General features: G+C 47.8%; 1 protein-coding gene across 2 annotated transcripts in view; it reads left to right on the top strand.

Annotated features, from left to right (window-relative positions):
• HIP1 (huntingtin interacting protein 1) overlaps positions 1 to 16,432 on the top strand; it is a 145,007-nt gene that overhangs the window by 110,744 nt on the left and 17,831 nt on the right. For both annotated transcript variants that reach the window (XM_079792443.1, XM_079792444.1), the window contains exons 8-22: positions 2,518 to 2,658; positions 5,242 to 5,299; positions 8,180 to 8,255; positions 8,360 to 8,500; positions 8,761 to 8,858; positions 9,830 to 9,902; positions 10,582 to 10,765; positions 11,302 to 11,390; positions 11,797 to 11,913; positions 12,812 to 12,913; positions 13,174 to 13,317; positions 13,744 to 13,879; positions 15,477 to 15,563; positions 15,988 to 16,095; positions 16,179 to 16,315. In XM_079792443.1, the coding sequence (XP_079648569.1) occupies positions 2,518 to 2,658; positions 5,242 to 5,299; positions 8,180 to 8,255; positions 8,360 to 8,500; positions 8,761 to 8,858; positions 9,830 to 9,902; positions 10,582 to 10,765; positions 11,302 to 11,390; positions 11,797 to 11,913; positions 12,812 to 12,913; positions 13,174 to 13,317; positions 13,744 to 13,879; positions 15,477 to 15,563; positions 15,988 to 16,095; positions 16,179 to 16,315 (1,691 nt within the window). The remainder of the gene's footprint in view (positions 1 to 2,517; positions 2,659 to 5,241; positions 5,300 to 8,179; positions 8,256 to 8,359; positions 8,501 to 8,760; positions 8,859 to 9,829; positions 9,903 to 10,581; positions 10,766 to 11,301; positions 11,391 to 11,796; positions 11,914 to 12,811; positions 12,914 to 13,173; positions 13,318 to 13,743; positions 13,880 to 15,476; positions 15,564 to 15,987; positions 16,096 to 16,178; positions 16,316 to 16,432) is intronic.

Below are 16,432 nucleotides of genomic sequence, written 5' to 3'. Positions count from 1 at the left end.
CAAGGCCCCCAGGTCTGCACTGTCCAATATGGCAACCACTAGTCATGTGTGACTATTTAAATTAATTACAATTAGCTCTAACTAGTTTGGCTCAGTGGATAGAGAGTCGGCCTGCGGACTCAAGGGTCCCAGGTTCGATTCTGGTCAAGAGCATGTACCTTGGTTGCGGGCACATACCCAGTAGGGGGTGTGCAGGAGGCAGCTGATTGATGTTTCTCTCTCATCGATGTTTCTGGCTCTCTATCTCTCTCCTTTCCTCTCTGTAAAAATCAATAAAATATATTTTAAAAATAAAATTAATTACAATTAAATAACATTAAAAAGTGAGGTCCTACCCAGACAGCGTGGCTCAGTGGTTGAGCGTTGAACTATGAACCTGGAGGTCATGGTTTGATTCCAGTCAGGGCACATGCCCGGGTTGCAGGCTCGATCTCCAGTGTGGGGCGTGCAGGAGGCAGCCGATCAATGATTCTCTCTCATTGATGTTTCTATCTCTCTCTCCCTCTCCCTTTCTCTCTGAAATCAATAAAAATATATTAAAAAAAAAAAAAGTCAGGTCCTCAGTTGCCCTAGGCATATTTCAGGCACTCGGTAGCCACGTGTGGCTAGCATATTGGACGGCATATTTGGAACACTTCCGTCATCACAGAATTCAACTGGCCACTGTTACCGGGTCATTCTGATGCTTACTACAGTTTGAGAACCACTGAGCTAGAAAATACAGCTTTTAACTGGCTGCATAGTAGAATCACCTGGGGAGCTTTTGAAACCTACTGATGCCCAGTCCTACTCCAGACCAATAAAACAGAATGAGGGTGTAGGGGAGTTGCAGGCAGACATTAGTAGTTTTTAAGTTTCCCCAGATGATTCTAATCAATCTCAAAGCCAAAGTTTAGAACCACTGCCCAGCACTACACACTTTCCACAACATTTTCATTTAATTCTTACAAGACCTCTATGAAGTATGTGCTATTAGAACCATCTGCATTTTATAGAAAATCATCTGTTGGCACGAGAGGTTGAGTCACGTGTCCATGGTCACATTGCGAGTCTAGATGTTCCTGGATGCCAAAGGGCATTCCTAGAAAGCAGCGTTAGGCCTGGAGATGGAGCAGTCTGTAATTCCCTGCCAGAGTGGAGCCTATAAAGCCAGAAGAATGGAGGATGGCCGCCTTGCAGTGACAGCTGCTTTTAATTTGTGTCAAGAAAAGCTGCCTTTTAATTAGAACCGTTTGGGGTTGTTTTTTTTCAGCTGCCAGACGAAGCCAGTTAACAGGGATTAGTACAGTCAGGGCAGGCCAGGCACAGCAGCTCTGGGTTTTCCTCCGGGGCAGCCCCACTCACCGAGGGACTGCAGAGAATGTCTTTCGTTGCCAGCCACGCGTGTAGTTCTGAAGGTGATGGGCAGCCACTGCAGACAGGACATGGGCCCAGGCCACTGGTTTGTGCTGAGGATCGACAACCAGGCATCTAGTTGCTTGGTTTAGGAGCAAGTGCAGGGGGTTAAAGTGGAGGGGTCTTGGGAGCAAGACACTGAGGGAGCAACTTGCTCCCTGGAGCTAGGGAGAATGGAGGGCAATACTTCTGTTGACCTGCTCCAAAGACCTCATCAGCTTTTGCTCCTGATGGTCATCCTCCTCCCAGTGCCTGGCCTTGGTTCTTGCAGGCTCTCCAATCATCACCCAAGGCTCTGGCACATCCCCCCTTTTGCTGCCCCAACAACCCTGTGGCAAGCCACCAGGAACCCAAGGCTGACTCATCCCCTTCTTCGTGTTCTGCTCCATGTTTGATGTGTTCCCCACATGTTAACTAACTATTGCCACCACCAGATTGTCTGCTGCTCAGGGTCAGGGTTACCATCAGACTGTGTTCACGCGTGAGAGGAAGGGCTGGATTGGCCCTCTCAGCAGCCCCTTCAGTCCTGAAACTCTGATGTCCCATAGAGCTGAGGCTTCCCGTCTCCTCATGACCATTAAATCAGAAACTGGAAAATGATGTGTCAGTCTCTCTGATCAGCCTGGGCCAGAGGCCACAAAGCTCCTCTCGGAGGGATCCCCCTCATCGAGGTGCTCCACCAGGCTGTGGGTAAATCCTTTCCTTCCCGGCTTCCACAGGGCTGTGCACAGAAGAGCCGAGTTCACCTGTTCATGACACGAGTGCCTCGGCTTATGGGAGCACAGCCTTCTGGTCTGGCCATTGCTGGCCACACAGGCACTGTCTTAACTCATCACCTCTCAGCAAAACCAGCTTGTTCGTTTTTTTCGTGTTTTTTTTTTCTAAAATCAGTTCTTGACTTTGTGACCACTTTCAAGTCACTTACTGTCAGTTCCCTCATCTGTGTACCAGGGTACTTTGAATTATCTTGTAGGAACGGTGGAAGGTTTAAGTGCATTAAATACAATAGTGTATGCTCAGAATAGGTCCTCAGTGTATGTGAGACCCCTGCCTTCTGCCCCTTTGAGAAAGTCACCTATAGTTTCCTAGCTCCAGTGCCTCTCCCCCTCTTTTATTTTCTAGTGTTCAACTCCCTGGACATGTCCCGCTCTGTATCAGTGACGACAGCTGGGCAGTGCCGCCTCGCCCCGCTGATCCAGGTCATATTGGACTGCAGTCACCTCTATGATTACACTGTCAAGCTTCTCTTCAAACTCCACTCCTGTGAGTACACTGGCCAGATCTTCTCGGAGCTTCTGGCTGGAAGGAGAAGCTCAGCCTGAGGCTGTTCCTGCAGAAATGCAGCTCCTCCGTGGCCTGAGCTTTCAGCCTCTGTTCCAAACAGCCCTCGGGCTCCCAGCCAGCTTGAGAAGAGCAGGGTGCAAGCTTTGGTGTGCCCAGTGAAGCACCTGGCTTGCCACAGTCGTGTCCCAGGATGGGCCTCTCCCTCCATCCCTGGCTTTACCTCATCTGCATCCATACATGTCATGTATTCTATGAACCACACAAATGATGACAGACCTGGCCTAGACCCACAGCAGCAAAGGCAGTGCTTTTCAAAGTGTTCATCAACACAGTCTCTTTGTACAAATGGAATTTTAGAGAGAAATATAAAATATAAAACAGCTGCTCAAGTAAATGGAGTGCTGATCTTGACCTAGCCACAGATCCTTGGGATGCTTTTGCAGAATCTATTTTTGAGATTACTGGTCCTGCAGAAGTTCTTATACTTTCATGTGCTTTTGGTTTAAAACGATGAATCTGGTGTGGGTGTAGCCTGAGCCACACACCAAGGTGGCCACTGTGAAGGGTATACACATGCAGAAGGTGTGGGTGATGGAAACCAATTAAAATCAAGACATAAATGGTACTAGCAAGGTGCATTTAGAATTCTCGGACAAGGGGCACTCTGGAACTGCGGTCGCTGACAAGGAATGGGTCTGGTTACTTTAGGACAAAGGAGCCAGCATTACTCTGATGAACCCAGGAGGTTTTGGTGGAAGGGAGGTTGGAATTCGATGCTCAAGGATTAGAAGGGCTTTGGAGCAGATGGGCATGTCTGAAGGGAGCAGAGATTGGACTAAATTCCAAGTGAAGGCAGGCAGTTACCTAGAAGCTCTGAATATAGATGAACTTGTAATTGTTTCTAAGATGCTATGGGACCCAGTTTCCCACTAGAACAGCGGTCGCCAACCTTTCGGACCTCGCAGACCAGTTGGCAACCGCTGCACTAGAACATCCCCACTTTCTTATAAAGTGGTGAGTTATGAGAAGAGACCGGTAATTAAGTATTTCAGTTTAAAGGCCTTCTTTAAAGGCAAAACAATACACAAGACCCTCCCGGATGGCCTCTGGGCAAGAGCACTTGGTAGCATGGGGAACGAGTGTGAGAGACACTCTGTACAGTATATACTTTTCTTTTTCTTTTTTAAAATATATTTTATATTGATTTTTTACAGAGAGGAAGGGAGAGGGATAGAGAGTTAGAAACATCGATGAGAGAGAAACATCGACCAGCTGCCTCCTGCACACCCCCTACTGGGGATGTGCCCACAACCAAGGTACATGCCCTTGACCGGAATCGAACCTGGGACCTTTCAGTCCGCAGACCGACGCTCTATCCACTGAGCCATGCCGGTTTCGGCAGTATATACTTTTCTAAAAATAAAATTTTATTTTAGAATAGTTTAGATCTACAGGAAAGTTGCAGGTAGTTCAGAATTCCATATACCTCCAACCCAGTTTTCTCTATTGTCAACGTCTTAGATTAGTATGATATATGTCACACTAATGAACTGACATTGATACATTATTATTAACTGAAGTCCATACTTCCTTCATGTTTCCATAGTTTTTACCTAATGTCCTTTTTCTGCCCATGGTCCCATTCAGTCACGGCTCCTCAGTCTCCTCTCGGCTGTGACAGTTTCTTAGACTTTCCTTGTTTTTGATGACGTTGACAGTTTTGAGGAGTCCTAGTCAGATATCCTGTAGCATGTCCCTCGATTTGAGTCTGTCCGGCACTTTTCTCATGACTGGACTGGGGTTCTGGGAGACAGATCACCGAGGTAAAGTGACGCTGCCACCCACTCTATACTGCTTCCATTTTGGATGATCAGACCTTATACGGGTACTACCTCTTTATACCAAATGAATAGATCACCTCGTCAATAAGATTCAAATTTTAAAAACAAAAGGCTCTCTGAGTTGTGCTCTATAACTGAAATACACAGAATCACACATGCTGTGAGGTGAAGGGACCGTAGAGAAAACCCACTCAGGAGGAGGCTGCTGCTTGTCCCACATCACAGAGTCAGCAGGGACCAAGTGGGCACTGGGCCTAATCTTCCAAGTCTCAGTCCACGGTCTTTCCTCTGACAGGCATCCTCTCGGGCAGGCTCTATGGTTTCTTCCAGAGTAATGTCTGCACTGGGCTTCACCCAGTGCACCCAATGCAAACACCTCTAGGAAGAACCCTCATCCCCCTCTCTGTGGGGCCAGCTGTGGTCATTCTGCTGCTTGGCCAGGTCACCACTTGCTTCTTCCATGGTCAGGGATACGGCTTCCAGTCCACTGTGTCCAGCATGGCTTGCACTTTAGGAGCAAACAGAAGGAAAGATTTAGAGGATAAGCACCCAGACTCCCTGTTGGTCCTGAGGAGCCTCCTTGCATACCAGTCCTGAGGCAGCTCTAGGCCAGGAATGCCACCGGCAGGGTTGGCCACAGGCCTCAGGAGGAATGGTCCCTGTGGCTTGACCTGCCTGCTGGTCCTCCTCATCCTTCTCACTCTTTTACAATTTCTCCCAGGTCTCCCGGCTGACACCCTGCAAGGCCACCGGGACCGTTTCATGGAGCAGTTCACAAAGTAAGTGATGGAAATGAAGGCAAATCAAAAGAGTGCCATAAAGTCAATCCATACAAGAGCATTTGCTTTAAATGTCTGGCAAAGCTGTTGTTTCTCTAATAAATCCCATAAAAGCGCACTGAAGAAGGCTATTTCATCACCGGCTTCATGCCCAGGGCTTCATCCTCTTCCCTTTTTCTTCTCCCTAAGTTCTTGTGGTCTTTACTATGTACATGCTCACAATCCCCAAATCTGTATTGCTAGCAGAACCTTATCTCTGAATTCCAGTCTCACATACCACATTGTCTATGTGACACCTATACATTAAACTTAAATTTCAAACCGAACTCTAGGTTTTCCTCCAAGAACCATTTTCTCCCGGTCTTTTCTATCTCAGTAAATACTGTCGTCATTCATTTAAGCCAGGGATTTAGAACTCACCATGTATGTATGTATGTATGTATGTATTTTTATTGATTCAGAGAGGGAGTGAGAGGGAGCGGTAGATAGAAACATCAATGATGAGAGAGAATCCACCGATCAGCCGCCTCTTGCACGACCCCCACTGGGAATCGAACCCGCAACCCAGGAATCGAACTGTGACCTCCTGGTTCACAGGCCGATGCTCAACCACTGAGCCACACCTGCAGGGCAGAACTCGCCATTTTCCTCATCCCCCATATCCAATGCATTCACAGGTTCAGTTGATACTCTACAAATATATCTTGGCTCTGGTCATTATCTCCTCCCATCTCTTCGGCTACCTTTGCCCTGGACTCCCACTCTGCCCACCTGCAATACTATCCTTACCCAGCAGTTAGAACATCCTTGTAAAAATGTAAATCCTTGCTCAAAACCTTTCAATGGCTTCTGATTGCATTGAGAATAAAAGCCAGACTCTACAAGATGCCTGCATGATCTGATGCCTGCCTGCCATCTCTGATCTTGTTTCCAGAGCTCAACCTGTTTCAGCCACACAGGGTCCTCCTCCGGTTCCTGGAACAGACTCAGGGCAGTGCTCTCTCGGGGGCTTCATATTGCTGTTCCCTCTCCTGGGGATTCTCTTTTCCCAGCCTGACCAGCTTCAGGTCATCTTTGGTCACCTGCTCTCAGGCAATCTTTGGTCCCCTTATTCGAGTTGGGTATTCTCCATCTCCTGATCCTCCAACCTCATCCCTCCCACCCCCCATATTCTCTCTCACGGCACCCTGTTTACTTCCTTCAGCGTTCTTATCACAGCTTTATTTCTTGTTTGACTGTCTTGTCTATTATACCCTTAGCACCTGATACAAAGCAATTAAGCATATAGTGTTTAATAAGTATTTGCATGAATTAGTGAGCTCATAAGTCAACTCTCTAGTCTAGAAGAAGAAGAGCTTGTCTGATTGAGAGGCTAATTATTCTGGTGCGTTTAGAAAAGAAAATTGGTAGCTAGATAAAAAGTAAAACTCACCTCTCAGTTAAGTGTGTCCAGGAAGAGGGGAAGGAATGGAGTGGGAGATAAAGAACTGAGGAAGGGAATCAGCTTAGCAGGGTTTATTTTGACACTTGTTTTTCCTGTTAATGTCTTCAGCCTTGACAACAGGAAAAGCATACCCCCCAAATCCCAAGCTTAGGCTTCTGCCGCTGCTGGTTCCCAGGCAGCAATCAGAGGACAAGTTCAGGGTTGTACTGACCTCTTGATTTCCTTGTTCCATTTGAAAAGCCTCATCTGTTTATTCTATAACAAATGGCTTACTAAACCCTAGGAGACAGGCCCTACGGCTGATTTCCTGGAATGTTAAATTCCAGTAGCTTTTGAAAGCAGTAGAGCCTATTACTGTTGGCTCCATCCCAGAAAGGAGACGTGTAGTCAGGTGATTTTATTTCCTTTAATTTTTTTTCTAGCTTATGAAAACATTTCCCATGAGTATCCACCTCACTTTCTCTTCTAACAGGCACGGCGGTTCTCTGAGGTGTAACTATCTTCTAATTCTGGGAAAGCAGCAATGACGTCACAGGGACAGTCCTAACCGTGGGGTCTGAAGGGCTGTCATGAGACCCCAGGGATTTAGTTTATTGGGCTAAGCTGAAGAAAATTCTGTGTTGCAGAGAGCAGGTGCTGAGATCCATGACCTCTTCCATCTCAGAAAATATGTCTGCCCTCAGCTTTCTTGTCCTTCAATGTTTAGATTCAAAATAGAGACTTGAGGATGAGGGGGAAAAAATTGATTTCTTTATTCCCTATTCATCCAAGATGAGGACACAGTATTTTTCCAAGAATACTTGTTAAATAATTCCTCTATGCCTGGTACTGTGGTAAACTTAGATCAGCAGGGCCCAGTCTCTGCTCTCTAGAACCTGATAGTCTAATTGGGAAGATAACAAATAGCTCTAACACAAGGTGATTTGATTAAAAAGAGATCTACCTTACCCTGGCTGGTGTGGCTCGGTTGGTTGGGCATCATCCTGTGCACCAAAAGGTTGTTGGTTGAATTTCTAGTCAGGGCACATTCCCAAGTATCAAGCTCAATCCATGGTAGGGAGCGTGCAAGAGGCAGCCGATTGATGTTACACTCTTACATCAATGTTTCTCTCTCTCTCTCCCTCTCCCTTCCTCTTTCTAAAAATCAATAAACTATTCTACAGTGGTGCAGAAATTAGTTTAGGGGTTATCTACTCTTGTAAAGGATTTTGTAGTTTTAGTTACTCTTTCCTCACCACAAGGTAAGTGAGGACTGGCTATAAGTACTTTTTCTCTATAGCATCATAATTGAATCCTTGCACCATGGAGGCTATCTCCTTGACAGCCTATGCCTTTGGCCTGGGCAGGCACCGGAGGAAAGCAGGGTGGTTGCACTGTCCCCTCCTCTCCGGGGCTGGTGAAGACCCCAGCCCCCTCGGGCCCTCCTCCATCCCTAGGTTGAAAGATCTGTTCTACCGCTCCAGCAACCTTCAGTACTTCAAGCGGCTCATTCAGATCCCTCAGCTGCCTGAGGTAAGTGTACCTGGCCACACCTTGGGAGCTGCTAAGTCTAGGGCACTCTTTTAGAGGCAGATCTAATGAATGACAAAGTTTGAGGATGTGTCTTCCCTTTTCAGAACCCACCCAACTTCCTACGAGCCTCTGCGCTGTCAGAACACATCAGCCCTGTGGTGGTAATCCCAGCCGAGGCCTCGTCCCCTGACAGCGAGCCCGTCTTGGAGAAGGATGACCTCATGGACATGGATGCCTCCCAGCAGGTGAGGACCATTTGAGAGAAACTTGGCTCTTCCTGTTGACCCCAAGTGCTGAGGAAAGGACAGGAAGGGCTCTGGTCACTGCCTTCTAACCCAGGCTCTAACCTACACTGAGCACCCTGCCCTGTGGTCCCTAAGAGGGAACATAAGTAGATTTAAACCAAATTAAGATAGGGCCTGTTCTTAGGTGTCACTCATTTGACCCCCCACCCAGCATTCTCTGGGTCTCTGACTTTGTTCTCAATCCTCTTTGGCCATTGCAGAATTTATTTGACAACAAGTTCGATGACATCTTTGGCAGCTCATTCAGCAATGACCCCTTCAATTTCAACAGTCAGAACGGTGTGAACAAGGATGAGAAGTGAGTCCAAGCTGGGTTAATGTAGATGACACAGAAACTAAGTTAAGCCATGATCTGACTCGCCACATATAACCAAAGAGGAATTCTTTATATATATATATATATATTTTAATTTCTTTTTTGATTAAGGTATCACATATTTGTCCTCATCCCCCCATTCCCATTCCACACCCCTCCCCACACATGCCCCCACCCCCTGTTGTCCTTAACCGCTGGATATTTTTAAATATGTTTTTATTGATTTTAGAGAGAGGAAGAGAGAGAAACATTGATGTAAGAGAGAAACATTGATTGGTTGTCTCCTGTACCCACCCCAACTGGGAACCTTTTGGTGCACAGGATGACTCTCAACCAACTGAGCTACATCAGCCAGGGCCAAAGAGGAATTCATAATGACGCTTGGGCTTCTTAGAGAAATGTCTTGACTTTCAAATATTGGCCCCTTTAATCCAAAGGAAAATCAAATGATGCTGAAATAACAGGGGACCCATGGGTGTTAGATTAGTATCTGGTAATACTAACAGTCTTAGAGGAAAATTTAATACTTTGAAATTTATGGAATTTCAAAGTATTGTCCCCAGATTAACACTAGCTTTTTTTTTTTTTTTTTTTTTTTTTTTTTTAATCCTCGCCCAAGGAGTGAGATTATTTTTTTCCATTGATTTCAGAGAGAGTGGAAGTGAGGGGGGATGGGGAGGAGAGAGAAACATTGATGTAAGAGAGACACATCAATTGGTTGCCTCCCGCATGCACCCCAACCGGGAGCGGGGATCAGACCTGCAATCCAGGTACATGCCCTTGAGAGGGACTTGAACTGGCAACCCTTCAGTGTGCAGGCCAGTGCTCTAACCACTGAGCTGCTGGCCAGGGCAACACCAGCTTTAACTTCCTCCCCTGATCTCCCAGCTTGCATTTAAAAGGAGAGGAGTAGGGGCACAGTAGAAGCAAACTTGCTCTCCTTCTGTTCACAGGGGCCACTTAATTGACCAATTGTACCAAGAGATCAGTGTGCTGAAGGCACAGCTGGAAAACATGAAGACTGAGGTATGAGTGGGTTCTGATCTGTTTCTGGGCGTCACCAGAGCAGGACAGATTTTAATATTAAATTTTCTTCACATCGATACTTATTAGACCACATCTTAAAGCGGATTCATTAGTAGAAATGTCAAAGCCAGAGGACCTGGTCTTCCCAGGGTCTCAATTATAATGCATTTCTATTGTACTGGCTTTGAGAACAGCATTGAAGCCAAGCTCCAGTGTCCCTCGGAGATAACCATGATCACCAAATGGCTGTGAAGTGGTGTAGTGAGAAAGACCTGTTTTCAAATGGTGATAAGAAGGCTTAATTCCCAACTCTGATGGCTGTTTGCAGTGAATGATGCTATAAATATACCTGCTCCTCAGATCCAGAGCTGGTCAGAGGCTTTATTCACTGGGACAGGTGAACATTCTCTCCTTCCTGATTCCAGCTCATTCATTGCTGCTCCCAAGGCACTCTAATAGGACCAGAATACCCCACAGTCGTCCCCTGTTGTTGCTGATTGGATGGCTTATAATAACCCCCAGGCTCGGCTCTCATAAGGCCTTGGGAGTGGGCTTGTTAGGAAAACCTTGGTGTTTATTTGGTCGGTGCTGGAAACATGGTAGGACCTGCTTCTCCGCCCAACACACCTGACGCACAGCAGTGCGGCGACCAGGTACATTACCTAAGTCCCTCCCACAGAGCCAGCGTGCTGTCCTGCAGCTGAAGGGCCGCATCAGCGAGTTGGAGGCCGAGCTGGCAGAGCAGAAGCATCTGCGGCAGCAGGCGGCCGATGATAGCGAGTTCCTGCGGGCAGAGCTGGATGAACTCAAGAAGAAGCGAGAAGACACAGAGAAGGCACAGCGGAGCCTGACAGAGATAGAAAGTGAGAAGCTGGTGGGGGTGGGAGTGAGGGTGTAGGTCAGGGAGATCGGGATGGAGGAGGAGGCAGGGTGGCAGAGCGTCACCCAGCTTTGCATCTGTCCAGAGGAGCCGTCAGGAAGGCCAGCTCTTGCCACCAGTCAAAGGTCAGCCGGGAGGCCAGCAGGTGGAGCACCTGTGTGAGGCACTACTGAGAACACAGCTATGGGGACTACAGAAGGTGACGGGGGTGCCTACCCCAGGAGCGTGGATCTCCGTAGGAGAGAAAGAGCCCAAGAAATAACTTGACTTAAAGCTAAAAACACTGATTAAGTAAATGCATGTGTGTAAATGCTCAGGAGGCATGAATTGGTGATTTGAGTCAGGTGAATTCTTTTTTACGAAAGACTTCCCCCAGGAGTTTAAGTAGAATTTTTGAGGGAGAAGAGATGTATGCATTTGTGAAGAGAAATGAGGGTCTTCTGGGGACTCTGGCTTCCTGGAGGACCGGTGGAGGGTCCTAGCTGGGTAGCGTCCTCACCTTGGTCCTTGACCACACAGGGAAAGCCCAGGCCAATGAGCAGCGGTACAGCAAGCTGAAGGAGAAGTACAGTGAGCTGGTGCAGAACCACGCTGACCTGCTGCGGAAGGTAGGACCCTCAGCCTCCCTCTCACCACGCATAGGCCCCGCTCCACAGGGGAAGGGACAGCTGGGGCCTCGTAGCTTCTCCGGGTCCAGTGCCCCCACTCGTCTCCAGTGGGTCACCACCATTTCTTGGGAACCTCAGCTTTCAGGCTCCCTGGCCTCTCATATCTTGAGCTCCACCTGAGATGCTAGCTCTACTTGCATTATCCCCCATTTTTATTATTTCTTTAAATATTTAAGAGTTGATATCTGCAGGTGACAGCTTTCTTCTGGCTTCCCTCTGGGTAGGACAGTGATTTCTGTGTCCAACTCTAGGCCACTCATGATCTGAATGCTGCCATTTGTTCTAGAAGGAAGATGTCCTTTAAGCCCGTAATGAGCCACTTCAAGACAATGTTCTCCCCTTACAGAATGCAGAGGTGACCAAACAGGTGTCTGTGGCCAGACAAGCCCAGGTGGATTTGGAACGAGAGAAAAAAGAGATAGAGGATTCCTTCCAGCGCGTGAGCGAGCAGGCCCAGCGGAAAGTGAGTGGGTGGGAGACATACGTGGGAAATGATGGAGGGGCCATCTGAGTTGGAGACAGGCCTTGATCAAAAGACCTTATCGTCTTCTGCTCCATTGGTAGCTAGCTCTGTGGGTTGGAGCCCTATGAGGATGCTAGGAGAGGCTGTATAGAATAGATCATGGTTACCGAGGCACAAGGGTTAGAAGTGATGCATGGACGAGCTGAGTGAGGTTCATCAGCAAAGGCCTTCCCGGGGAGAGTCCTAAGGAGAATCAAGTAAAAGCGCATGGATATCGGAGAGAGGAACGAGTGTTTACATGGAGTTGCAGCCAGGCGAACATCCATGGGTCAGGGTGGGGTTGGCACGCAGGTCCATTGGGAGGGATTTCACACTTCCTGTAACCCAGAGTAAAAAAATACATCTATCTAATCGAAACCAAAGTTTCACAAAGCAATACTTACCCTTACTATGTGATTGCATTTGTATATTTTGTTCTGCTATTTCATTTTTTTTTTTTAATGTTAACTGTGAATTTTACTAATAGGGTCACAACCCACTCTTTGAAAAACACCACTTAGAAATCAAACAAGGGGAATTATTTTTAGATGGCAAGATTTCGCAATGTACCAGTGTTGGGATGCCTGAATTAAAGATCCACTTCTACTTTAATGAGTATTATAGGCTTAAGCATGGCACTCAGACAGTGTCCTTAAAATTCACCCCCCCCCCCCTTGACATTCCACTTGCTCAGAAGAAAAAATTTTGGTACACTCTGAGTTCTCACCTCCCCACTCCCCCTTTTTGCTGAGGTAATTTTGCATACAAAAGAGTACACAAATCTCAGGGATTTTTTTACACGTGTTTATCCCTTGTAATCACCACCCAAATCAGGGTGCTCCTGGTTTTCTTCTTTCAGACTCAAGAACAGACGGAAGTACTAGAGAACTTGAAGCAAGAACTTGCCACCAGCAAACAGGAACTCCAGGTTGTCCAAGGCAGCCTGGAAATAGCTGCCCAGGTGAGCACCACCTTCTCTATCCCCCTTCCTTATTCCTTCCCCTCTGGCTTTCATGTGGCTCTCACCGAGCCCCTGTCACCATGCAGCATATGGCCAACCTGGTCCCATCTGTGATCAGTGTGTACTCAGGGAAATGAAACTGTCAGGTTGAGAGATATCACCTTCTGTTCCTTGTGGCCTAGTGGTGGGTTTGGACTTCTGGGGAGGGACAGTTTCATTCCTCCCAGAAGCTCCCTCTTCCCACTCGGTCGCCATTGCAGTCAGAAGAAAAATGGGTGACCCAGATTGCTGAACTGGAGAAGGAGCGGGGCAGTTTGGTGAATGCCATGGCCCGTCGAGAAGAGGAATTGTCTGCTCTTCAGGAACAGCTGGAAAACACCCAGCTCAAACTGTCCAGCACACAGGCAAGTAGCAGACACCCTTGGCTGACCATGTTCAACTTCACTCCTGGGCCTCAGCAGCATATCATGGAGGCTGGGGGCTGGGGGCTGTGAAAAGGGTTTGGGGTCTCCAGCCTGATTGTGAAGGCATCTGTAGGAGTAGCCCCTAATGCCGGCATGCCCTGAGTCACCCACAGAGCACATGAGGGAAGGCAAAGCTCTCCTTTATTGTATGAAAAAGGGATGCACTTAGCACTCTCTCCCCAAGATTGGAGAAGGGGTCGCAGTGGCCCATTCCCAGAGCCTTCTGTGCTCAGTGACACACTTTGGACAAAGCAAGCAACAGCTTGAGCTAAGACACCAGGAATCCCAGCCGTGTCACAGATGGATGCTGCTTGAAGGCTCGTATGGGGTCTGTGGCAGACTCTCACCTCCCTGGACCATTTCTAGGAATCTATGTGCCAGCTCGCAAAGGACCAACGAAAAATGCTTCTGGCAGAATCAAGGAAGGCGGCAGAGCAGGTGATACAAGAGGCCCTGAGGCAGCTTGAGGAGCCCACGCTCATCAGCTGTGCCGGATCTGCAGGTACTCTTCCCGGCTTGCAGGTATTGAATCCTGTTGGCATTAAATCCCATGTGACACTGAACTCAGGTTTTCAGCCTGGCTGCATGTCAGAATTGCCTGGGGGTGCCTGGGCCCCAATGCCAAGATCAGTTCAGGAGTAAGCTCTTTGGCATAGGGTCTGGGCAGCAGTACTATCTAAAGCCCCAGCTGTGATAACTACTGCTTTAGTCATAGATCACACCAATGCAACATCTACCGGGAGCTAAGCCTTGGTAACAATTCTAAAGGCCGGTAAGAGGAGGAGCAGACAGCCCTGTGTCTCTCTAAGGAGAAAAATGTGCTCTGAATTAAGGGGTGGTTGCTCATGAGCTTCAAGTCGAGACAGGGAGGCTTCAAAGTGTGGAGGGACAGAAACAATAAAAATCTCAGTCTTAGGTATGAACAGAGGCCTACTTGGCATGTACCAGGTCCTAAGGGCTTGTGAGTAGAGCAGCCATCTGAGCTAGAGAAGCCCTCTGGGTGAGAGGAGAGAGCCTTTGTGCACAGTAGGAGAGCATCCAGGCCCATGGGATTTGAAGTCATAGTGATGAGCAGATCTCATTGCAGCTCATTCTCAAGCAGAAAAGACATTGGCAAAGCAATGAGAGCTTCCATTGAAGCAGGAGGCAGATGGGAAGAAACGGCTAACAGTTGATTTTTATTATCACATAGAAAGGTCTCGGTGTGGTGAAGTACACAGCACGGACTATTATATCTTATTCAACAGGGAACCCATCTGTAAGGAAACACAACGTTACAAATGAAGGAGCACACTGAGTACCTAATGTACTGAGGGAATGCCAGGAAGCAGGGCCGATGTGGGCAGATTCGGAGATGTTATGAGCTAGCTTTTGAAAGAAGAGGAGAGACATGAACCATAGAGAAGAGAAGTGGGGAATAATAATAAAAACAGCTGACATTTCCCGAGTGCTTTCTATGTGCCTTGCACTGTTCTAAGCGCTTTATGTGCCTTAGCCCAGCGAATCCTCAGAGTGATGGCAGAGGTGATGCTCTCAGTTTTCTGTTTTCAGATGCGGAAGCACAGCCAGCATGAGGTCACAGCCTAGGGGTCGAGCCAGGAGCCACACCGAGGCCGTGTGACCAAAGAGCCCATGCTGTAACTCCTGTGATACAGTCTCCACACACCTGTGCACAGAGGCACAGCAGTGGGAATGGCTGTTGTGTGTGGAGCACACGCACAGATTAGCTTAATGGGAGCCAAGGATCTGGGCTCAAGGTTAATGAGAGTCCAAGGGCCTTGAAGGACTTGACAGAAAAGCCTGGATTTGATACAATGGGCAGTAATAAGAAATGAGATGCAGAATCTAGGCTGGCAATGTGGTTGCCCTGGTTCTTGGCTAAAGACCAGATAGGCTCAGAAACACAGCTTTTGAAGCTGCAATAAGAGAATCACGTACCAGAGTAACCAACAAGCTTTTTTCCCTTCCCTCTTCTCAGGGCAGCTCCTGTAGGGCTGGGGCCACTCACTAGGTAGGCTCATCCATCAAGTGACTTAACAGGAATGACTGAACAAGCTAGGACAACTTTCACTTTCACTTTGCCGTCTTTCCTCTCACAGATCACCTTCTCTCCACGGTCAAGTCCGTTTCCAGCTGTATTGAACAACTGGAAAAATGCTGGAGCCAGTATCTTGCCTGTCCAGAAGGTAACAAAGGCAAAGGATAGGGTCTGTCACCAGTGATGGCAGGGCAGGGCTCAAAAATGCTTGAATGTGGAAACATGGGTTTCTATGTACCAAGCAAGGAGTATGTACAACTCATAAAGTGGGGAGGGAGGAAAAATGAAAGTGGCCAAGTGGTTAGAGCGTCAGCCCATGCACCAAAGGGTCTTGGGTTCAATTCCCGGTTAAGGTCACATACCTGGGTTGCAGGTTCAAAACCCAGTCCCAGTTGGGATTCATGCAGGAGGCAACTGGTCGATGTCTGTCTGTCTCTCGTTCCCTCTTCTTCCCCCTCCCTCCCTCCTTTCAATGGGAAAAAATATCCTCAGGTGAGGATTAACAACAACAAAAGAAAGAAAGCTATACCCCTCAAGCAGGACTGAGAAACTTTCCTTTAAATTCCTGGCAGATATCAGTGGGCTTCTGCACTCAGTAACCCTCCTTGCCCACTTGACCAGTGACACCATTGTTCACGGCAGCACCACCTGCCTTAGAGCCCTACCAGAGCCTGCTGATGGTGAGTACCAGAGGTGAGGGGCCATTCAGAAAAGCAGGGGGAGCAGAGGGCCTTTACAAGTCTCTGTTGTCTTGCAACTCCAGCACTGACCGAGGCCTGTAAGCAGTATGGCAAGGAAACCCTCCTCTATCTGGCTTTCCTGGAGGAAGAAAGAACCCTTGAGAATGTCAATAGCACAGCCATGAGGAGCTTCCTCAGCAAGATTGCGGCCATCGGCGAGGTATTATCAGTATTATCTTTTGGGGAAAGTTGTTGTTCTTGGGTGTGAGTGCTGGTGATTTGCCAGGAAGTCAGTGAGCCAGCTCTAAGCCAGTTCTGTCTGCACTTTAAACTTGAT

Source organism: Cnephaeus nilssonii (genome assembly GCF_951640355.1).
Source record: "Cnephaeus nilssonii genome assembly, chromosome: 2".
NCBI lineage: Eukaryota > Metazoa > Chordata > Mammalia > Chiroptera > Vespertilionidae > Cnephaeus > Cnephaeus nilssonii.
Note: the sequence above shows the minus strand (reverse complement) of the source record. Positions and strands in the feature narration are given on the sequence as shown.